The 24,526-nt window shown below is 39.8% G+C and overlaps 2 protein-coding genes across 2 annotated transcripts in view; both read left to right on the forward strand.

The window, feature by feature from the left end:
- The first annotated feature begins 324 nt into the window (after window positions 1-324).
- Window positions 325-7,888, forward strand: malt3 (MALT paracaspase 3). Its single transcript, XM_010792735.1, has 15 exons — window positions 325-418; window positions 648-718; window positions 823-947; window positions 1,537-1,675; window positions 1,808-1,983; window positions 2,143-2,239; window positions 2,666-2,701; window positions 2,834-3,037; window positions 3,782-3,959; window positions 4,131-4,205; window positions 4,377-4,504; window positions 5,684-5,833; window positions 6,380-6,534; window positions 7,082-7,198; window positions 7,324-7,888. The coding sequence occupies exons 2-15, from the start codon at window positions 676-678 to the stop codon at window positions 7,645-7,647; spliced, it is 1,947 nt and encodes a 648-aa protein (XP_010791037.1). The 5' UTR covers window positions 325-418; window positions 648-675; the 3' UTR covers window positions 7,648-7,888.
- A 3,025-nt stretch (window positions 7,889-10,913) lies between these two features.
- frmd5a (FERM domain containing 5a) overlaps window positions 10,914-24,526 on the forward strand; it is a 54,694-nt gene continuing 41,081 nt past the window's right edge. Inside the window, exon 1 of the mRNA XM_010792739.1 lies at window positions 10,914-11,305. Coding sequence (XP_010791041.1) covers window positions 11,204-11,305 — 102 coding nt within the window. The 5' untranslated portion in view covers window positions 10,914-11,203. The remainder of the gene's footprint in view (window positions 11,306-24,526) is intronic.

Genomic DNA, 24,526 nt, shown 5'->3' on the forward strand with positions numbered 1-24,526 from the left:
TGTGAGTGTCCAGTATGTTCCTAAACTTAATCTCTGTCATTTTACAACACCTGAAAAGGGGCCAGATTTTTTGTTACCGTAAAGTCTATAAAAGTGTCTCCACACGTATATCCCCTGAAATGATTCCCATCGATTTAACCGGCGTAGAGTTTGTCTGCTTCAAATATTTTCAACTAAAAGCACATATTCATTTTCAAAACAAAATAAATCCACATTTTGTCAGTAAAACAAAGGTGACAGACATGTCATGTTCTTTGAGATGCCCCGGTATTATAGGCTTGTCGGTAATATGTGTGCATGCTGTCTCGTTCCGGTAAAGGGAAGTTATTTTTTTTAGCTGTACGTGAAGTTATGAAGTTTCACGGCAGGAAAACATACACTTACTGACAGCTGACCCACTGGTACATGGCTACAGCAGGTATAGCTACACTTACATCCTTATTGGTTGATTATGGACATTTCTATCTGATACGGTGTTGCTAATTGCGATAGAAAAGAGAAGTAATGGGCTGATGCTAGACTTTTAATGCCCCTATAACTTCTCTTTTAAAGCCGTTTCCTTATATTCTTGTGATTTCGCCGTTTTTCGATCTGGGAGCGGTATAGGCTAACTAACTCAATTTAAACTGTGACTCAACTTCCCACAGTCTGTTATAAGAAGAAGAAAATGCACTGATGACTGGATCCCGTACCAAATCCCGTCGAATAATGATCAGCGGTATGTTGTGTTTTTACCACAGCAATGGTGTGACTTTTAAAAAAATAATATTGACAACACAGTTGGATTTCATGTTAATGAGATTTTCCCTTGATTTGTTACAGAACTGTTCATAGTGCGGCACCCTTTCTCTGTGTGTGTACCTGCGGACCATACGGTGACCCTAAGAGTCCGTGCTGAGGGCAAAGGAATCCTGCATTACCAGTGGTTCACTGAAGACGATGAAGAGGTACGTAGTCTTCTTCATCTGTGCTTGTGTGTATGGGTTATGACGTTCCTTTTAAGGTTTTACAACCATACTCAAGCGTGTTAAATAGCGTTTGTTAATGTAAATGTAATGTGCAAATAAGATCTGTGTGTATGGAGTATTTATTTTGTTATACCATCAATCAATCAATCAATCAATCAATCAATCAATCAATCAAGGTTTATTCATATAGCCCAATATCACACATGTGTGTCTCAGTCGACTATTCAGTTTATACAGAATATGAAAAGGACACCCTTTGTCCTTGGACCCTCACAACAGACAAGGAAAAACTTCCAAAGATACCACTTTATGCTTCTTATACATTTTAAACTTTTTACACCAGTAGGCTTAACTTATTTGATAACTTTAGGCAATTTTGAGATTCAGATTTATAATACAAGATATAATCAACAAATAGTTGTATTATTATAAGTTAAATTCACTAGCTACTCAGCTGTTTTACAGTAAAATGATAAGCTCCACCTTTATCAGCTGCAACATTAAAGTGATGAACACATTATTGTACTGATAATTATAATACAATGATAATTTCCCTTTTCACTTCCAGGTGTTTGCGGGCAATACAGAAGACTTGACCATACAAGCTAAAAAATCTCAGCTCTACATCTGCCGAGTTAGTGACAACTTCTGTAACTGCGTGTTCAGCGACTGGGTGAAAGTGAAGGCGTTGGACATTGATAAATCAGGTATGCATTGTCATGTTAATTTATATTGTAGTAGTGTACTGCTTTTTCCGTTATTTTGCTTACTTCAACATAGCCCTTGGGTGTTGGCAGTAAATAGGTTTTAAGTATATTGCTTTTATCTTATTCTATCAGGGTTGTCCATTCACTGGCAAGGCGAGCCACACATCGCTGAGAGCCCTAAACCCCAGACAGTCCGACAAGGTAAAAAACTCACTCTCCACTGCGCTGCCTTTGGCATCCCCACTCCACACTATCAGTGGTACAGAAATGGACAGCCGCTGCAGGATAAGACTACTGGCACGCTACAGGTAAGAACGGAGTGTTTACTTAGCTCAGTGCTGACAGTGATTGTTTACACTGTTCTGTATTTACTGGTTCATTTCACTGGGTATGAATCACTGCACTTTGGTGACATTTTTGCCAAAGACAAACAATGATAGGAATATAATCTTTTGTAATACCTGCAGATTGACAATGCAACAGCCGAACATGAAGGATCATACTTGTGCTGCATATCTAACATACTACAAGAGACATGGACTGAACCAGTGGATGTTGGCATTGGTAAGTCATAACTTTTATGCACAGTTTAAAGTCTTTCTTTTTTACTTTACTTCCTCCAGTTCTCATGAAAAGACTGTGAAGAAAACATTCCTTCCATTCCATTAATTTAGTACTTAGAAGTTATTTCCATTATGCAGCAGGTACTTTCCCATTTCTACAGACAAAAAAGGAAGTAGGACTTAAAATAGTGCATAATCCGAGCCTTAGACACACAACAGGAAAGAGGTGTAAAGTGAAACTAGCTCTTGCAGTGTTTTTCCTGTTTGTGACTTATGTTGTGGCGTGTAGAGTATGGATCACAAAATATCGTCCAATTCTTTTTTTTAAAATACCCTTTCTGTACACTCTTGATAAAATGATAGTACTTAAGATCAGATCTTTGTTTGAAGAAACTGATTTGTGCTTCTCTTTTTCACACTTCTTTAGTGCAAACGGATCTGCTTCCTACTCCAGCAACCACAGGTACGCATAACGAAAGAAACTTGGTGTCAATCCTCGCTAGTTTTAGTGTGCTTTAATAGAAAACAATCACAGTATGTATGAGAATTAGGTTGCTTTGCTTTAATTAGAATGTAACTTATATCTTTGTTGCAGCCACTGATAAAGTTGCCCTCCTTATTGGCAACCTGAATTACTCCCACCACCCGGCCTTGATGGCCCCCATCATGGATGTGCATCAGCTGGCCAACCTCCTGCAGCAGCTTGGCTTCAGAGTGGTTTCCCTGCTGGACCTCACCAGAGAGGAGATGCTAGCCGCAATAGAAAAGTTCATTCAGCTCCTTGACAGAGGAGTTTATGGTGATTATAATTTGTCTCTACATACAATTGTTTCTAAATTAGCTACATATTTCTGTTGTTTCATGATTTAACCTTGGACAAATTCTGCAACAAAAAAAAACTGTTTTGTTGGATCTGAGATATAACATTGTAACTTATTCTGGTTTGTTCTGTGGCTATTATCTTTTGTTGTCCATGCGTCATGGGTCACGCTTGGTTTACAGTACCAATATCTTACTTTACATGTATTCGTGGTTGAATGAGCAGATAAGGTTAAAAATAAGCATAGGCATTTGTAACAGCATATGCTAAATATGGCACTTCCTCTATGCCTGAAGCACTTTGAGAGAGGGTCATTCACAATCAGGCAAATACATTCTCTGTGTATCACATCCACGGTGTTAAACAAAAAAGAAAGGTGGCCCCTCATCGTATGAAAAATTGGAGCTATTAATAACTAAAGCACACAGCTGCATAAGTCATATTGTTAAGGGGAACTGTACACCCAGTAATGAAATGAGAGCTGTAATATGAAAGTATGTTTATGATCAAACAAAATAAGGATAAGAGAACTGCTTTGTCAGAATGATACTGTGTGTTACTATTCTCTACTTTCTCTGGCTAATAACGAAATAAAGACTGAAGCAAACATATCATACTGCACTGAAATCAGATAACTTTTTCATGTTAGGTGGAAAATATGATGATTACATTTTTTGTGGTCTTGCCGCTGTAATTAGATGTATATTTGATCACTCTCAACAGGCCTTTTCTACTATGCGGGTCATGGATATGAGCATGCTGGGAGGAATTACTTGGTAGCTGTTGATGCCCCACAACCGTACCGACCTGAAAACTGTGTCTGTGTGCAGAGAGTCATGCGCAGTATGCAGGAGAAACAGACTGCACTGAGTGTAATGCTTCTGGACACATGTAGAAAATGGTAGGTGCAGTACTTCCTTTCTGTTTTCACAAACTGACAGTAATGCATATATTTTCACATTTTATTTTTTAAATGATTATTAAACAAACTGTTATATTCTGTACATATTATTAGATGTTATTCATAATATGCATTGTTTCAATACCCTGAACTGTATTTTACTTCATACAGGTACAACCAGGATTGCATACCTTCGGGTATTATGCCTTTAGGACCCACAGGGAACACTGTTTATGGTTATGCCACGTATGTACTTTTTATGAGCCGTTTAATACATATTCAATTGCAAATTCAAGAACCTTTTTTTATTTCAATTCAGTCAACATGCTGTAGAAAGTCATGTTTATTTAAAAAGAATAACTAAATAGTTTGCTCTCTGATTATTTTGAATAACATTTCCTGTATTAACCGATGCAGATGTGAAGATGCTGAGGCTTTTGAGGTCCAGGACGGGGGGAAAAGTACTGGAATCTTCACAAAGTACTTGAATGCACACATCCTACAGACCGAGAAAGTCACACATGTCTTAGAGAGAGTGTCAGAGGGTATGTATTTCAAACGGGACTGTTTCTTTTTTTTGTATGTGAGCAAATTCTAGTATGATAATGAATTCATCAGTTTTTTTGTTTGTTTTTTCTCGTTCATTAAGTTGACAGTGGGTAAACAGATATAAAGGGAACAGGTTGCTCATGGGTGCGCTGGCTGGGTCACCGAGACGTTTTATAATGGTTAGCTACTCATTTTAGTGTTGTTTACTCAGGACAGTAGTATAGCAGTGACTGGCGGGGTGGGAGTTATCAAATGTTCCCTTCCTGAGAGCATGTTTGTCTGCTTGATGGGTGTCTGGGAGATTTATTTTTCAAGGTATCATTAGCATATGACCTCATTCTCTGGAAATTCACACTGTTGGCAAGAGAACAGCAGGAAACCTGAGAGCTTGCACCCTGCAAGACAGCTGCTCTGCCGTTTAGGCACCCATGCCACGGTGTTCATGAGCTCACAGGACTCCCTGCTGACAGCATTCTGTGTATCGGGGTTTGTGTATGTTAACGTATTAGATGAACAAATGAACCATGATTATGATTTTTCAGGTTTGATCCATTTTCACTTTTTATCTCTTTGTACTTTTTATTCAAGCGAACAATATAGGCAGTAACTTAAACATTCCTGTGCCTCTGCTTTTGATATCGCTCATCTTGTCTGGTACTTTTTGAAATGGAAGAAGAGCGGCTGGTTGCTCATCTATTATAGTGAAGACAGCTCGCCCCAGATATGCCTGAAGCCAAATATTCTCAAAAGTCAAGCATAAATCTATATTAGATATTTGCGACATGGCTTTTACTAGTGGTTAGTCCACCCTATTTATGATTCCTATGTTTGTATGTACTCAATGTAATGGGGTTTCCAAACTTCCATGTAATTGCTGTGAAGATTAAATCACTTTTCAAATTTCCCAAGGTTCCTCAAAGTCAGCCATGTGAAGCTGATTAACTTTTCCTTCTTGCTATTGCAGAACTCAGGAAGTCCCATGAGCAATGAGTGTATGAATTCCAATCCTATTGTATCTGCTAAAGATTAACCCTAGTAATTAGTGTAGTGTTGATATAGTGGTCAAAGTAGACTGAGTGAAATATGGGGAAAACACCCTGGAAATGTGTATGTGAAGTTGCTGTAGAGTCTTGCAGGCTTTTATTTACTTGTATATTTCTCCCTCTCTACACCAGATCTAGGCAGAGACCCTCTAGTCACAGGCAAGCAGCAGGTGGAGATCAAACACACACTGAAGGAACCTCGATCTCTTGCTGACCCAGTTCAGACTGCCGGACACACGAGAGAACTACATCTGCGCGATGCCTGCTGGAGACAAGCAAACAGTGAGTTGAGGAAACAGTCTTACATGTTTTTTCCAGGTGGAATCACATTCAAGAGCTGATGTCAAAACATACAGTTTATTTTACATAAAGTAAACCACAGTTCCATTTCTTGATCTGCTGCCCTCGATAGTGTGAGAGAGATTGCTCTATTTTCTTTTTACAATACCTCCTACACACATGTGACAAACCAAGCGCCGACAGACATTGTGGTTTAATTGGATATTTTCAGCACCATACAAAAACCCTAGTCATTGTTTTTGATTAATCAAAAAGGGGAACTGGTTTACTGAAAATACGTTTTTCAATGGCACCATAACTTCCTGAAATTAATTTGACCCCTTTTTGAATGATAAAAGATAATATTAAAATATCATCTACTTTAGACAAGACGAATTATAAAATGTCTGCGGTCTAAATGATCAGATCAGCTGCTCCATCAGTAAATCATTGTATACCATAATGTGTAAATGTACAGTCAAATCAAAAGAATAATATGTTAACCTAAGTCATTATTTGATAATAAACCTTTTTCATATCTCCTTTCAGAACTACCACGGAAGAAGCGGCGGATGTTTGTTTGTGGGGTTGAAGTGGAAGTCAGCTTCTCAGCTTTGTTCTCTAATGTCTTGATGGCTTTTGCCACTGTAAAGACTAAAGGCCCCCGGACCCAGGACTGCACCGTCACCCTGAGCAGCATACCTGTAAATATTTATCTTTACTTAAAACTATCCTGTCAAGTTATATTCTCATCAAATTAGGAGCCACAGGAGCTCTATACAGTGAGATGTTTGAAACAAGGCACTCTTCTTTATAGAAACAAAAACACACTATGCAAAAGTAAACGGTATACACTAAAGTGTGACTTTCTGTTAATATGACTACACAAGTTGTATCTGCATCATAAATTCCACAAGGGCTGTCAGTTTCCATGAGCAAGCAGAATTTCTCAATGGTGATCAAACAACCCCACGTTTAACATGTCGGAGGAAGTTCTGCCCATATATAGACTTCCAGTCTACTGCAGCCACAGACAAAGAAAAAGGAAGTAGTGATAGTCATATGCACATATGTACTTCTTTAGCCTATTAGATGAATGCAGAATCCTTGCCCATACTGACATCTAGTGGCTGATTTAATGAAAGGTTTTATCATAAGGTGCATTTCTAGCAGCTATTCATTGCCTGGCCAGTGTTAAAGCAGGATAATTATGATAATGCTGACAAAATCTTATATGCTTTAAATCTTTAGCCAATGGAAGACATCTTTTCCGGGCCTGGCAGGTCAGAGGAGATGGACTCTTTACTATTTACCAAATCTGAAAACACGGACTCTACACTGCGACTTTGTGCTCTTCAGAAGCTTACGGTATGTAGTCAATAATGTGTGTGATTCTATCCTGACAATGTTTTTGAAAAACAAAACAGAGAAAGTATTTACAAGAAAATATATACAATCAATTTTAAATTGTGTTTATCATTTGTCTTTGTCAGGAATCGCTGGTCATCAAAGTTGATCTACACTATACTGATAGGGACAGTAAGCTGCGCCTGACAGAAAGCCAACAAGTAGACATAGGAAAGCCTTTGGTGGCCTCCTGTAAACTGCACAGGAGGAATCATACAACACCAGCCAAGAAAAAAGAAGGTGCTTCTGCTCAAAGTATGGGCAACATTACAAGCAGCAAACCACGGCTGCATCAGACTCAGGCTGGCCCTTTCACCAGAAAGGCAGAGTGTGCTGCTAAAGTTGCAGTTACAAGGGGCAACGAACCTGAAGAGAACGATGAAAATGAACTGCAAGACTTTACTTTTTGACATTTGCCTGTCAATGAGTCTGTGGAGGATGAATGAGTGAGTGGATGGCTGAGGTTTTGTTTGGTTGGCCTTTCCAGCCTTTAATTATTAGCTCAACACAGAAAAAACATTAACACTTAATTTAATAAATGTATTTTTTTTTTTTTTAATAACTTTTTCATTTGTGGCAAGCTGGCTAGCCTAACAAAGAGTAAAAACATTTACTGTTAATAATATATCTAATAAAAATCACTACTTTCCACCTTTTTTGTTGTTGTCATTTTCTAAAAATGTATATTATTTACATCTTACTCTCCAATCAACAGTTTAAATGGATTACAACGTTTTAACATTGAATAGACTACATATACAGCTCTGGAAAATAATAATAGACTAGTGCAGCATTATCAGTTTCTCTGATATATGTAGCCTATGTGTGTGAGTAAAAGGAACATTTTTCTTGCTCCCTTTACCCTGTAACGTTACAAAGGGACATATTTAAGCGATAATCTTAAATACGAAACCAAGGTCTAATGTATGCAAATTTCACAACTACTAATAGCTAAAGTATTCGATGGCAGCACCAGTCCCTGATAGCTCGCCGTGATCGTATAGTGGTTAGTACTCTACGTTGTGGCCGCAGCAACCCCGGTCGAATCCGGGTCACGGCAGGGAGTGAAAGATCTTTTGGATTTTCGTTGTATGAGTGTTACAATATTTACAACGCTGAAACCCAATTACCATGTTATGGTAAACCTGGTAAGCTGTAGAACATACCTTGGATTTTCATATCAAAGAAAATAACGGTTTCCTGATAAAAATGTGGTCAACTCTGCTGAGAGAAGTAGGTCAAAATTGAATAGTAGAAATATTAAAATACTTATAGCGAAAATTCCCTATCACCTTACATGGGGTCTGTTGGGATTCTCCCCCAGGAGATTTTTAGAAATACTAACAAACTATGCATTCTGGTACACTCTGAGAAGAAAATAAATAAATCTATACCCGACATATTAATAATATTTTATGCCATTGTTTGTTTTTCACTTTGTTCTGACATCTTGCTGCGAGAAGAGTGAAGAGGAGATGTGTGTCTTTGTGACTTACTTTAAATTGTGGGTAAGGGTAGATAGCTCCTATTGTTCTGTGACCTGTCAATCATCAAACCGGGGGTCATATTTCATTATGTGTTCATTTTTATCTCCGTGGGGACTTCCGGCAACAATCTTGACTCTGATTGGCCAGAAGACTCGAAAAAACATCAGCAAAGATATTTTATTGAGAAGATGATCACAGAAGTTTTCAAAACCGTTTATGTTCTCCGGTACTTCCAGTCCAACGCCGACTGCATGCACAGCGTTAGAAAATCGGGTCTTCAAAATAAAAGTTTGACTTTTCCCCCCACCCCCAAAAAAAGAATAATTCCAATTTTCTTTTTCAATTCTTTTTTCTTCACTCACACATCCACGACCCACTCGAAACGGGTCGCGACCCGGTCACGACCCACCAGTTGAGAACCACTGCCATAGAGTACACTATGCACCATACAAACAGTTGCACTGTCTACTTGAAACGCACTAACTATGACTGGCCTGCAGGTGGCAGTAGAATACATTAACCCTCCTGTTGTCTTTGGGTCAGATCTGACCGATTTACTACTTTCATCAATCATAACTTCTTTGTTTTACATTCGATTGCATTACGGCTTTATGATATCCCTCACAGTAGACATTTGAACATATATCATTGCTGACCACCACTTTCATTGAATTTTGGATGATTTAGTCAACTTTGTAACACCCATGGTGTCCCCATAAAGAAAAGGAATTAGCATACGGATCAGATAAAACACACACACAAACACCCACCTGTCCCACACACGCACACACACACACACACACACGATTGACAAACAATCTGACACATTTCTCGCTCTTATATGCCCATCCCCCCACATGGATCACACCTGGCACACGCAATGTTCAGTGTCTATTCTTTGTATATTTACTGCAGTTTTTCATGTATACCAGTAGTCTGAGGGTGTTAAATGACATTTGGCGATGATTAATGGTTTTTGTGTTAATGTAAGCCTAATAGCAGTTAAAACAGGACCGGAATTTTTTTTGACCGCGAACACCAAAGTAAGGGGGGGGGTGGAAACGAAGACAATTGGAGGGTTAAATACTCACACAAGAAGACCTGGTTAGAAGTATGATAAATAACCTCTGCCTCCTATCTGAATGGCTAACCTTAAGTTTAAAGGTCCCATGTCATGCTTTTCCGGTTATTACCCGTCCCCTTGTGTGTTATGTAGCTTTTTCAGCATATAAACGGTCTGCATAGTCACAAACCCTCAAAGTACACCCTGTAGCGAGTAAAACTCTAAAACAGAAAATAACTGTCTATGCTGCCCCAGAACGCCTCGTTGGAGATTTTTCTTTTTCCATTTTTTTCTTCCTGACTATAGTGACATAACGATACCCAATCCGATAGACCAATCCGTGGAGCCACACACACACACACACACACACACACACACACACACACACACACACACACACACACACACACACACACACACACACACACACACACACACACACACACACACCCTTATATTTTCTCATTGGGAGAGGGGGGGGGGGCAGGAGCTCCAACAAGCCGTTTAGGACAGAGAGTGAATACAGATACTATACAGAGACGCTGTATGAGAAAATCAATGTGATTTTGGTTCACATTAAACAATGTAAATCTATTCTAGTAGACCTCAACAATGGAATTATGATAAGTAGAAATGGCCATGACATGGGACCTTTAACAAAAATATGTAAATGTTAACAAACCAACCTGAGTGCTATGACCTGAGCTCAATACATTAATATTAGGTAGTGCTGGCATTGTTTAAAGCCAGTAAGCCCACCCCCAGGACACATTGCTACAGATTTGTCATATGGTAGGCTATAGCTTCAGAAGATTTACCTCATAATAAATGGTATTAAAGCTTAGTCACATCCATAATGAATCACAAACATCTTTAGATAGCAAGCATGTTATCATAACGTGTTAAACTGTAAGGCACCTGCTGTCAATAAACATTTTGCAAAATAAAACAAATTTGCCTTTTTTATTTATTTTAAATCTCTAGTTGATATTTAACCAACAGAAGCCACTTTTAATATTTTCTGGACAAATTGCGGAGTAAGAAAGAATATATTAAAGTGCAGAGAAAAAACACCAAACACCCCCGTTGGTTCACTTTGACGTCAGTTTTCATTGGGACCCGCCCGCCTGCTCAAGTGGCCACGGTGAATGGTGAGAGATAATCCTTCTCGGCTCCACAGCAGACACACAACAGAGCTACCCTGCTGGATCTGGATGCGGGCATCCTTGGATTCTGCTCTTTTTAACACGGGCCCACAGCACGAAAACTTAACGGAACAACAATGGTGCACGCCTCGCCGGCTGCTGGTCGTTCAGGGGACCGGGGATTGTGGTCAATGTGACATTCACTGGCACGCTGCTGTTGAGTTGTATTGTTCTGGTCCTAGACGCAGAGCAGCAGCGATTCTCCGAGAAGATGTTGAGCCGATTCAAGAGTGGCAGCATCAGGAATCTTGAGCGGGAATACAGCTGCACCGTGAGACTGCTGGATGATACGGAATATACGTGCACCATTCAGGTTAGTCACCTGTCGACCACAGTGTTTCCACTCCGCAGAGCAGGGAATAGCGATGCATTTGTGTCTGACCTGGCAGACGGAAACGCGAGTGTTTGAGCAGAGGGACAGCAAGTGCCCTTCATCTCCCGCTGCTAGTGTCGACCAAGAGACAATACACACCACAATTTCTCTCGTTTCAAATAACACAGGACTTGCGTATTGTTTTCTCATTCACGTGACCTACTATGTGAATTTAGTGGCAGGGCTTATTTCAGGGAGCTTTGTAGGACAGACATAGCAGTTCCCCTCCAGCAGAGGTTGATGGGGTGTCTAAAGCACATTACACTCTGAAATTCAAACTGGAAGAGATTCTTTTTTGCTATGTGTCAGTGTGTCTCCTTGCTTGAGGTAGTGTTGCTTGCTGGATTATTGCTCGTTGGTATTAATTATCATCATTTAGTGTTGTTGCTCATGTAGTTTGCCTTGAACCTCTGACATCAATATTGCAAACAGGGTATTGTGTTGCTCCTCTGGAGGACATGCCTACTAAGTTAATTTATTTTTGACTGATCTAGACTGGTTGAAGCATAGCTCAAATATGCCATTTGATGCGTTGAATGTTCTCATTTAGTGAAGCAGTATTCCTATGTTTGCTTGTATGCATATATATATATTTCATATTATTATTTACCACAGTATATTGTCAGTTGTTTCATGTTGCTTGTGGAGATGAAAACAGAATTAGGCCCTGATATAAAAAATCTCTCTCTCTTTGCCTTTTTGTCCCACCACTACAAGCATTGCTTTGATGATTGTGCAGTTTTACGTTCTTGCTGATTTCATAACAAGTAGGTGAGAGAGCCTGTCACATCAATTACAATACAAACTCGTTCCCTTTGTGGATCCTGTACAGTTGTAGTGGGGGTGTAAGGAAATCCTTGGAGAATTCTCCTAGTCAGCAACATGTGAGGCATTAAAGCCGCTCCACGGAAACACCAAGGAAACATTTAACCTGCAATGTGAAACAATTAAACATTAATAAGACATGCACAATTCTTGTATGATATAGTGTTATTAGCAGCAGGCCATACTGCAGGCATTCCTATTTTCTCTCAGCAGCGAGCATGAAATAGATACTGCATTTACTGTAGGGCTGTGACTGTGTGCCCAGGTTGTAAACAGACCTGTGTTTGTGCTCGTAGAGCTGAGCCAGAGATGGATCTGGGCCAGGTGGACTGAGAAGCCAGCAGGTGTGTGTGCAGCAGAGTTGTGTGCTCTGGGTGGCTGACGTCAGCAGGCAGGAGGAAAGAGAGTGGAGTGAAAGAGGAGAATGCTCTGCTTTGACTGTCTGGCATCCTGATTATCACCTGTCTAACCTGGCTGTGGGAGGGATCAGGCTAATGCACCTGAATAACCACACTGCTGGAGTTTATTCCTCGTTTACTTCAAACTTTGCTCTTCCTGCCCTCCAGGCTTCTTGCTTGCCATAACCAAAAAAAACAACAGTACCTAAACTGAGGAAGTAAAAAAAAAAGAGGCAAAACTAGGTCATATATTCTCAGTGTCTTATTCCACCATATTTTTCTGTCTGTTTCTCTCTGCCACCTTCTTATCCTTTTCCAGTTTGCTGTAAATGTATTCCCGCTAGACCTTAATATTTAATTGCCACAAATCCAGGTTGTCTCCTGGCCTACGTCAGCCTCCTCATTTCTTCTGACATTAAACCAGGTATCCACCTATACAATGACATCCTAATGGTATTTACAGTAGTTCCATTAAGCTACCCTCAGCAAAAATCTTCCACAGCTAAGAATAAACACTTTTAAAAAGAGGGCAGAAAATGTGTCAATCTTTTTAAGCAGTGGCAGCTCTAATGCATCAACTTATGTTTTGCCTTGATGAATTATGGATCTTTCCACTCTGTTTGGAGGAGAAAAAAGTGAGCACTCATTACACAGCCCTGTAGATTAAGCTCTCATCTAGTCACAGGTTGATGGAAGCGCCTGAAATCCTCTGCTGCCCTGAGGCCTCTGCTGCTCTCTGATTTTAATGCAATGTTGCAAGTCTTCACAGGGCCTTATGTATGTGCCATGTCTGAAAAAACAGTCAAACCATATAAAAATAAAAAAACCTATATAGATGATTAAAGAAAAGACCAAGTACAGTCACCCACTCAACATACACTGTGTTTGAAGGTCTGCTGCTGAAGCGAAACTCAAACACTATCCTAATTTAGTTCCTTCAGATGCAATATTTATGAGTCTGAGACATCTAAATGCAGTTTGTTTATCCCTTATCCCCAGTTTACCCTTAAAGTCTTCCAGATTGTGCATTTAAAAGAAGCTCCAAATATGCCACTCTTACACCGTCACTTCCCAATATTTTCTTCTGCATCTTTTTTCTTAAAGTGTCTGCATGCTTGTTGTAACAGTAAAACAATGAATAGATTTTGTGAGGGGGAGATTCGGCAAAAAGAGAGTGAGAATGACAGACAAAGGGAAACAATTGTTTATCCCTGAAAGCATTGTTCAGATTTGTGAAAAGTAAAAGAAACAGTAGGCTATGTTTAGGCTTCTTGTTTCTGACAATTTTCCTGTGCTTTTACTGATAACAATTTCTTCAAATGCTTCCAAAGAAAAGGTGTTTTGTGGTATCGCATAGATCGTACTTATTTTCTCCTTCGCTAGAGCGAATCTGTTACGCATTCTGAAAACCTGCAGTGTTTTGTCATTCTGCTTTTAATTAATAAAAGATTTATTGAATTGCTGGCAGCATAGTGATATTGGCCACTCTATTCCAGATGCAGAGTTAATTATAGCGTACACACCCTGTGAAACCTGCGGTTTACTAATAACTGTTTTGCTAATAACACAACCACCAGCTCTCAGGTCAGGGTAACATGTAAACAAAAATGGAGATGGTTTCTGAAGTCTGTACTAAAAGATAAAGAGTAGGCATAGAAATCTTTACCCTTGCTCTCCTGCTGTGACCAAAATCCGCTCTGAACAAGTTCTCCTGAGGTCTTGGTGAGGAGAGTGCGGGGGGAGGGGACCTCTGTGTGTGTGTTTGTCTGTGTGTTTAGGGGTGCTTTACTCTGAAGCATGATGCCAGGGTCTCAGTTGTTGCTACGCTGACTCCACAGTTACCCTAACAAAATGTAGTAACTCTAGTCACGATTCCCTTCCTAAAAGTCCCGACAAGCACTCAGCCATTAGCGCCTACAGGGAGGTAATTTATTTCCTGAATGCCATTGGAGGACAATGGTGGTGAGGTGACTGCTGCCATGCCCACACCCACCAGGACCATCTTATTGGGACAGTCCCATTGTTTCCCTGACACACATTCAGTCTCGTACCTCCTGTGATGCCATTATCGTTGGATGGGTTGGAAAATTGCATTTAAGGCTAACTGTCATTCTATGAGACATTAGCATAGAAACAATATCAAACGTTGGTACGATTAGCCCTTTTTCATAGAAACACTTGAAGTGTCACAGTCGAGGACAGGTGTACATAATATAATTAATGACGGCTGCATGCCATTAGGCTAACTCAGTTTCAGGGTCCTGATATTGTGCATGCTGCCTCACTCTCATGGGTAATTGAATGTAACAGAGCCATCAATATTGTTACTTATTTAGTGGGAATGCTGATACAGCATTCCAACTATCTGTTATGCTACGCACAAAATTCTTTATTATTCCGCCGGGTTATTTTGCACCTCTTCTTCTCCCACATTCCACATCGCAGAAACTCCGTTCAAACATCAAAACGTTCAGCTCGGTCGGGAATCGATGGCTATTACTTTTCTTATTCATAACTTTCATAATTCCAGAGATACATCCCATAATTCATCCCATTTTTAACATGGAAGTCAATGGAGAAACTCTTCAGACTTGAACAATCTTCATGTAACTTCAACTGCTAACTGCTCCTTCATACTTTCACTCAGAAACCTCATTCCAACTTTAAAATGTCACACACAAATCTTTCTGACATTATTCGTGTAACACAACTTTTAAATCTGATTCGTACTTTTAGAGATATTAAACATTGTTCAGACCTTGGTAAAGAGGCCTTCTTCAGATTTTAGAGTGCGTGATATCACAGAGTGGAGGACAGATTTAATTTTGCCTTCATATTTTCTTTTAAACCTGCCATAATTCCCAAACCCTACATTCCTGAGACATCATCTTTCATGAGAAACGTAGGAAAACGTCTCGTAGCTTGCAATTGTAGGAAAACATCTCGTAGCTTGAAAAAAAAAGAAAGAAATTAAACAAAATAATTAAACAAAATGCCTCTTGAGGGCATGAAGTGACAAAAACTTTCAACATGTCTCCATTAAACCCCATTGTAAGTTCAGCCTCATCTTTCCCCACCACAGCAGCCGCACACCTTTAGTTAATCTGCCAAAAAGGCCACATTATTAACCCGAAAGTACACAAAAAGTACACTTCAGATGATCAAGTTCCTTGACATGCTTCACGCTTTGAAATGTCACCGATATCTGTTACGGTTCTTCAACAAAACGTTCACATGTAAGAGGTTTATCTCTCATTCAGAACAATGAAAATGCTCTCCTCTCAAAACTTCACAGGTTTGGTAACAATGCAGCCATCAACGCACAGAAGCGTATTATGGGATGTCATCAAATGCCGTTGGCATGGCGACAGATCATTCGCCATCAAGTTAGTTCAAAAGTTTGCAGTTAAAATATTCTGCTGCTTTTCCAAGCATTTTTACTTTCTTTTCTTCTCAAGCCCCCAGTGTTCATGTATCATTTCAATTTTACCTGTTCTTTCCTTCTAATAAACCAAAACCATATATTTTGTTATCGTCTTTTAAAGAAGTATAAGCAGGATTTCTTAAAAATCACTTTCATTAACTAAAACAGTCACGTGTGATCAAAGAATCCCCAAATAAAGTTGCAAATATGACCAGAATTTTAATGCTGAATGTTACTTTAGGTTTTTCTCCATAATCCGTTTATTAAGGGGTAGAAGTAATAGACAAAACAAAAACATTTGGTCAATAAAATCTTTTATTGACAAAGCAAAGCAAGTAGTTCTGTTCACATTTTGGTTCCTTGAACATTTGTTGATACTTGGGTTTACGTGTACGAGCTGCTCTTACGTTTTTCACTGTTCTTGTATACAGTGACTTTCTTGTGTTCAGTATTTGTATCGAATCAAAGTCAAACAACAAAGTGACCTAAGACTTATCTGACAAAAGATCATTACTCAAAGTCTTCATCTATCCACATAGCCAGCTCAGAGCAATGATTTTTTTATATAAAGTTCTTGCAGTTTCAGCTCCCTGGTGACTGCAGATTTTTAGCTGACTTCACATTGTCTGGACCTTCAGAAGTGTCCTGCGCCTCGTCTGCAATAAGTCATCTAGAGTGAAAGAGTGTATACCTCTCTGTCTGTGAGCAGGTGTGTGTGCTCTGAGCTCACAGCGGCTGACACACTGTTGCTATGCTTCATATGAATGATTAAAATGTGTGCTAGGTCTTAATGTTTCATGAGGAGTAACCTCCAGGAGAACGTCACTTGTGTTTACCAGCATCACCGCGCACCAACGTCACGATTGGCTGAACCTGTGGCGCATGGCTGCTTGAGATTAAGGATTACATCACTGAATCGTCTATCCATACAGCAGAGCAGTACAGGACAGCCTCAGTTATTAGCACTCTCCAATATCTCACTTAGGATGAGGGAGAAGCCACTTGCCAGTTTTATCAATCACGTCTTGTTTCTAATGAAAGAGCTGGTGCTGTGTGTCAAGGTCACAGAGGGCTGCTGCTTTGTTGCTGCATTTGGATGTTGCCCTTAATCTTCAGCCTTATATTCCAGCGGGGTATAACTGGGAAATTAAACTGTGCCTGACCTGCATTAGCTTACTGAGATTCACGAACCAGCTTAGCTGAAGACGAGAGGCCAAATGTCTCTTTGGCTATGCACTCATTAAAAAACAAGTTCACACACATAACACTTTTCTCAAATTGTCCCATCGAGATGCTGAGCCCACTAAATGTGGTTGCAGCGCTTGTTTGAGTTTGTGTCAGCAAATGGCCCTCTCATATTCCCCAGTGTGTCTTTGTGTGTGTGTCAGTGCATGTGTGTGAGTGCTGGATGGAGAGCAGTCTGTCAGTGTGTCGGTAGCAGTCTGCTGATCCCTCCTTTGTGCTCTCTTGGATGTATTGCATGACAGAGAGAAACACAGAGGGGCCTGAGGTTATGCTCAACCTGGAGGCATGAATATTAAGTCTTGTAGCAGAGCAATATCTTCCTGTGGTGGTGAATGCTCTGCTCATAGGAGATGAGGACAAGAGCAGAGCATTGTTGATGATATTTCTCCACCATCAGGCCGGGTTCACTTTAGATGGCCAGCAGCTGCAGTAATGCAAACAGATTGCACAGCTTGTCGTTGATATTGATATACTTGGACTCATAAATGACTTTCAGAATCAGAATACCTTTCTTAGTCAGAGGGGAAATGTACGTTGTTACAGCAGAAAAAGAGCCACATTCAGCTTAATGTCACATATGTTACATGTATAAAAAGTAATCAAGTTGAAAAAAAGTTATAATAAAAAATATAATAAAAATAAAAAGTTACACAATTTACAAAATTCACACCCTGTAACAGTTCTTAGGATTTAGCTGCCAGGTATATATTGCACAGTTATTGTAAGGAGCTGTGAGATTTGGAAAGTATCCGGAACAAATATTCTCTCTCTTTTTGTCCTGATCCATCTATCTAAAAACCTGTCTGAAAATGAGCTGATCAGATTTGGCTACTTTGTGATCACAACTGTTGTTTTGGTTGTGTAACCATTGGCCAATAATGATCAAGGTAACACCTGACCACCTTATCACCTGAATATCCTCCTAAAGCACCATTTTGTGTGTGTGTGTGTGTTTTTCTTTTTAAACAAACACTTCAGCAGCTCATTAGCATTTAAAGCTACAGACGCAGAATCCACACTTTTGAAACAGGGCTGAAACAGAGGGGTTTATGGGATGCTATAATGCACGATCTGTTTGGAATTTCAAGCCAAACACTTCAGAGGCATGTTTTGTATATTTCTGAGACCTTTAAGCTTTGATAAGTTACAGATAATAATGTTTCTAATCTGCATTTATTATGTACAAGAGGGATGCACCCCCTCAAGCCAGAGTAAATCAGATGAGAGTCAGTCTTCAAACGCTGACCTCAAAAGTTTGTAAACACAATTCGGTATCAAACTGAATTTTAATTGCATGTTATATAATGCTCAACATTTGCTGTAGCAGGACAACATAACGGCCATGGTTGATATTGGGCTGTGTTTAATTATGAGACACAATTTCGTGCAGAGTAATTTCTGTTGTGTAACAGCCCTAATGTTTTTGTTTTAGGACCATAGCATGCTGAATTGCCACTTTGCACTCAAACACTTAATTTTATATCAGTTGTGATAGAGCTGTAATATGTTTTCTGCCTCATTAATTCCTTGATATCTTAACATACACATTTAGAAAAGAAGAAAGAGAATGTGTTGTTTTAGGAAAACATTTCAACAAAAAAATGTCAGCGTTGCAATTTGAAAACTGAACTCTATTCTGATTGTTTACTATTTACTATGGTGTGCTTGTTCTATTTGTGCTGCTATGTTACTGTCCATAGTCAAACTTTTTTTCTCAGGACTCTACTTTGTCCTGATGGCTCTGGTCCTGTTTGCCTTTGGGCCACAGGGCTCTCTGCTTGTTGAGAGAATCAAGCCTTTGTTTCAGTGTGGACTTCAAGGCCCTGTGTCTCTGCAGACTAATGAGGAAACACGGGCATATGCTCGTACTGCCACACTCACTGTGAAACACAACAGAGCAGCACTTTTTGGTCACATTGTTGAACAACAGCAGGTTGAAAATTGAGAGATGTTGGTGCATTTGGATTATTATTTAATTGTTGAATCACTGACCATGCTAATATATATTTAATCTCCGTCAGTGAGATGATGGTGTTCCTTGTGAATAATCCTTGGTCCTACTCTCAACAATACTTGCTTTGTGATGGAAATTGATAATAATGAGTGTGTCATCAACTCTTGGGACAGGTGCTGAGCTGAAATCAGATGCAGTCTCACAGCCGTGACACTCTTGTGTTGGACCACAGAGCACTGAAAGTCAAAAAAAGTACTAATATAGAGAGAGGAATAGAGAGGGTAACTTGTTATTCAATTCTCAGTTCAGTCCTCATTGCAGCATATCATGGCCTACGAGGAAGCCTTTTCAAAACAAAAAGAGAGTCGTTTTTACGAGGCGTATTTCTCCCTTCTCCCCTTTGTCCTCCTGCTGTTTCTCTCTTTTATCCCCCCCTCAACTGCTCCATGGGTAACCTCTTTCCCTCCGTCTGTACCATCAGGCTTGTGGTTCTGCTACACACTGCCTCACTGCAGGGTTTTCTGAGCTAATGATTGCCGTCCCTCCCTTTCCTTCTTCCATCTTCCTTTCCCTTATTTCCATCCTAAGTGTCTCGTGTGTTGTCTGCCTTCTCAGCAAATTGACCTACTCTGCATGCTCTGTTGATCTTGCCTCTATAACGTTTTCAGTTTGGTCATTGCTTTTCAAGGAACAGATAGGTTGCTGTAATAATTTCTCAGGATATCCTCATGATTTAAAGGGTAAAATAACTATTTTAATTCGGTCTTCCAGCTGTGCCAATATACCTGTTCATGCAAAGGCTTATTCCAAGACTGACTGTGTACATATAAACTGGATTAATGCTTCAGTTGATATGTGTATAAGGCAACTCGGTTCCCGGATCCTCTGGGATTTAACTTCACAAGATAGAGGCGTTACTCACAGTGTATTAATTTGACTGGAATGATGACTTTGTGTTGGCTGGATAATAATATACAGTCCCAGGTAAAAAGATCCGCAAACGAAGAGCTGTCAGTTCCTGCAGGCTTTATGTTTAGCAGTTTAGCAGAATTACTGTTTTGTAACAGCTTATTTTCACATAGTAAAGCATGTTTGTGACATGACGAGAATAAATGAGTGAATGTAAGAGCGGACTCTCGTAGAGTTAACTCCACCAAACCGTATATAAATTAGACATTAAAAAAAACATGCAGACCAGCTAAGATGTTACCAGCTGACTAAATATGGTGCATGAGTTCCATGATTTAACCAATATTTAATGTAATATAATGATTACTTTCCGATGCACCAGCTGCTGACATCTAAGAAATGGCTTGTGTCCTGAGATTTGCCGCACAATATTATTTTGCCAAGAGAGGGGCGATAAACAAAAAGCATGATGTCAGCAAAAGCCCCTCAGTGATAGGAGAGGTTATTCAATTGACCGCTTGGTGCAGTAGCGATTTGCATAAAGCAGTCTCAGAATGCACAACGTGTCAACCTAAGCTGGAGAGGACAATGGAAGTTTCCGCTCCTGGACTAGAATATAAAACTACTGAGAGCTTTAGATTGCAGGACTTGTCTAAACAAGGGATGAACTATTTCTCTGCTGATACTTGAGTTTTTAAAGTCTCTGTTTATCTCTCTGTTTGGAACATAGTGGGGTTATTTGTATTGCTGTGGCACACAAAAAAGTACCCAGTTGTGACTGGTAGTGGAAACCGATGTGTCATACTTAACAAGTATACTTTATGTGGTGCAACAAATCCAGGTGTCTGAACACATACTGCTTTAAAGTTAGAGGACTAAATTAAACACTGATTCTAACTGGTATGTCATGTGGGACTTGTTTTGCTGGCGCACATTAAGCTGTTTAGTGCCAAATTCTGATGTTTTTAACACCAGTGCACCATTAAAACAATAACAATAAAAACACCCTTGACAACGTTTATAATTGTTATAAATTACTTTAACCTGCTATAATGTGTTCTACTATATATACAGTCTACAGTGTTTCCCACATTCTATTTGTGGGGGCACCGCACCGCACCCCCCGCCGGGAGGAAAAGCCAAGGTCCCCTTAACCTATTTGGGTGGTCCACGCATCCACCCACCCTCAAATAAGATAATACATGCAAGTTCATGGCTACTGTATACGTTCTTGTTGCTCTGTGTTGCGTTGTTAATGAGTGAAACACACCGGAGTTGAGGATCTGTGGGGTTTATTCTCCCAAAAACATAATATGCAATTTAGGCATTTAGCAGACGCCTTATTCCAAAGCGACTTACAATTACCAATTACAGGGACATTCTCCCTGGAGTAACCGAGGGCTAAGTACCTTACTCAAAAGCACACTAGTAGTGGTGTTCCAGGCAAGATTTGAACTCGCAACCTTCCGATCATCAGCCCACCTCACTATCCATTCGACCACCAACAAAAACAAAAATAGCTTTTTTTTTATGAGATCCATTTGTGGTGGACGATATTTATTTGTGGCGGCCACCACAAATTAATCAATGTATGTGAAACACTGGTCTATGGTTCTACTGCTTATTAATACGGATTGAAAAAAAGTTATCTCCTGTAAAGCAACGGCATATTTGTGCTGTTTACCAGGAGGAAGGTGAGCATCATATTAAAAGTGCTCACTAAGGAAACCCTCTGTTGTCTCTCAAACGAGAGCCTGGCTCTCAGAGAAACACAAGATCCTTCCATCTTCACACAGATGTGGCTAGGAGTCTGTGAAGAGGTCCACTTAGGCTCTACTGAGAGTACAAGGTTTGTTTCTTCTCTGCGGGTCTCACTCCTGCTCTCCTTTACTGTCTTTTATCCCTCTGCTCAAAAGAATGACAATTCACGGCACGCTGTCCCTCGGTCTCAGGTGTGTGACGGCACACAGTTGGAACAAATCCGCTTACAGAAATGAGAAAGGCAGAGAGTAAAGGAGCTTAAAGATAGCCGTGAGGACTGGGGCAACAAGACGTTGAGACGAGGCGGATTTGTTATTTGTGGTATTTAGAGTTGAAAAACACCCTTTGAAATTGTAATTCATTAAAAAATAAAATATTCTACCCACGCTGGATATTTTTCTCCAGAGAAGGAGTTTTCCACAGGTACAGATGACGGGTTGAATTGCTTTTTGAGAGCTCTTGTTTCTGTGTTATGCTTGGCCTGTGTGCATATAGTGTACTTCCTAGGCATTAGTCATTGTTTTAATATTCCATCTTAGAATCAAATAAAGGCCCGGCTCCCGTCGCTCCAGCTGTACCTGAGCCTGCTGATTACACCAACAGCTATTCATGCGTGCAATCAGTCTCCTTCCCCTTTGTGTGTGTGTCAGCGCAGCAGTCAGGAGAGATGAGTGTCTCCGGAGAGGAGAGGAACACACACAGGAGACAAAGAGGCTGGCCAGTGAAACACACAACAAGCCACACACACAAAGCCAGCTGTCCACGGCAGGTTCAGGCTCAAACAGTAACAGTAGTGTTAACAAATAAGATATTGTTATTTCCAGTTTGTAATAACATAACTTTTTAATGTTATACATGTTCACTTGATATTTTACATTATATTTTACCTTGGCTCTACTGTTTATTTCACAGTTAAGTCTTGCGGCTGTTGTCCAGGGAAACATGCAGATGGATGATTGGCTCTGGAAGTTGAAAGAAAATAGTAATTAATTAAATGAAAAAATAGCTAGCATTAACTATTAAATTGACAATGGAAATGAGTTGGCTAGTGTCTAGCTTTCACCTAATGGCTTTATAACAATAAATCATGGCTAATTTCTGCCTTTATCATGTTACGTCTCTGAATCTGTCCTGTGGAATGTCTTTCTATATCATCTATTCAGTCTGTAATTGCAGGGCAACCTGGGAACAAGCCAGGATGGCCTCAATGACCATGACAACCCCAGCCCGTCACAACGTATTACCCAGGTGTCTTCCTTCCTTAACCAGCTGCTAGAAATCACTTAAGGAGAAACATTCTCATTATTCCTGGTTCATTAGGTTGTGTGTCTAGATATATTAGACAACAAGCCAAGAAGGACACTTGTAATGGAGGTTTCTCCTTTCCTTTCCTCAGTTCATTTGGTATGGATAACTCCTTTGTTTGCCCTATTATGATTGTAATTGTAACCTGAGACTATTTCCACATGTAGCACAGGAAAATAACATTAGGAAAAGCATTATCTCTGAACAACTACACCGCTGTCTCCAGGTGATGGGTTTTCAGGCCAAGTAGGGAAATGGGTTTAGGATTTTACCGTTGCAGATTGTCACAGTGATTGTCTCTCTGGGGGTGTTTGTGTCAGGAGTGACTGAATAGAGTACTGACATTCTCTGAGCCATCAGATGCACTCTTGCCTCTTATGTACAACTAGACATGAGTCGTTGCTATTGTCTACTGTTCTGTTATTAGTCTCTCAAAGGAAATATCACATTTAGAGCATTAATGAGGATACAACATGTGATCCATGAATGTCTGTACAAACTTTTGTCTCACTACATCTAATTAGTATTGAGCTAATTCACAGACCATTGTTTTAAGTCATTCACGTTCTAAAATTATAAAATAACTCTCCAATGTCTGAACCTTTAATGAAAACATCAGAGAAGGATTTAAAAATAATGTTTATGTCAGGACCTCGACACAAACTGATGACCCCAAATGCACGACCCAGAGACAAAGTCTTGAATATAAAAAAAGTTATATTTATTTATACAGTTCAGGTAATCCCTCTTAACAGAGTAGGTGGTGGAAATAACAAAAGGCGCTCACAAGGAGGAAACAACTACCGTAACAAAAAGAGGACTTAATAAAAACTTAAGCCTAACAAAATAAACAAACATAACAAAACCTGACATGAGAGAAAGCAATCATTTCTGAGTTGAGGCTTGGCACGACCATTTGAGGAAACAAACAAGACGAACTGACACAGGACAGGGGAGGGACAGGACTATTTAAAAATGAGGTGAGTGGGAACAGGTGGAAACAATCAGGGGCGGGGCAGACACTGATGATGGCGGGAAAAACACACAGGGGGAGGAAGAAAACAGGGCCTGAAATGAAAGACAAGAGGCAAATACAAAATAAAACAGGAAATGACAGACAAAATACATAAACATAACTAACGCATTTGAAGAGACACAACATTTTACATATTATAAAATGCCTCAAATTGTGGATTCGTAAAGGATCCTTGTTTCTGTAATATTTGAGAAAATAATTTGTAGACAAACATGTCTTTATTTGTCTTATTATGTGTTGATCGTATATGATATGAGCTGTGGTAGTACTGAAAATCTGTGGCACATTTCTGGACAAAGAAAGA

Source organism: Notothenia coriiceps, unplaced genomic scaffold, assembly GCF_000735185.1.
Source record: "Notothenia coriiceps isolate Sejong01 unplaced genomic scaffold, NC01 NC01_scaffold00036549, whole genome shotgun sequence".
Taxonomy (NCBI): Eukaryota; Metazoa; Chordata; class Actinopteri; order Perciformes; family Nototheniidae; genus Notothenia; species Notothenia coriiceps.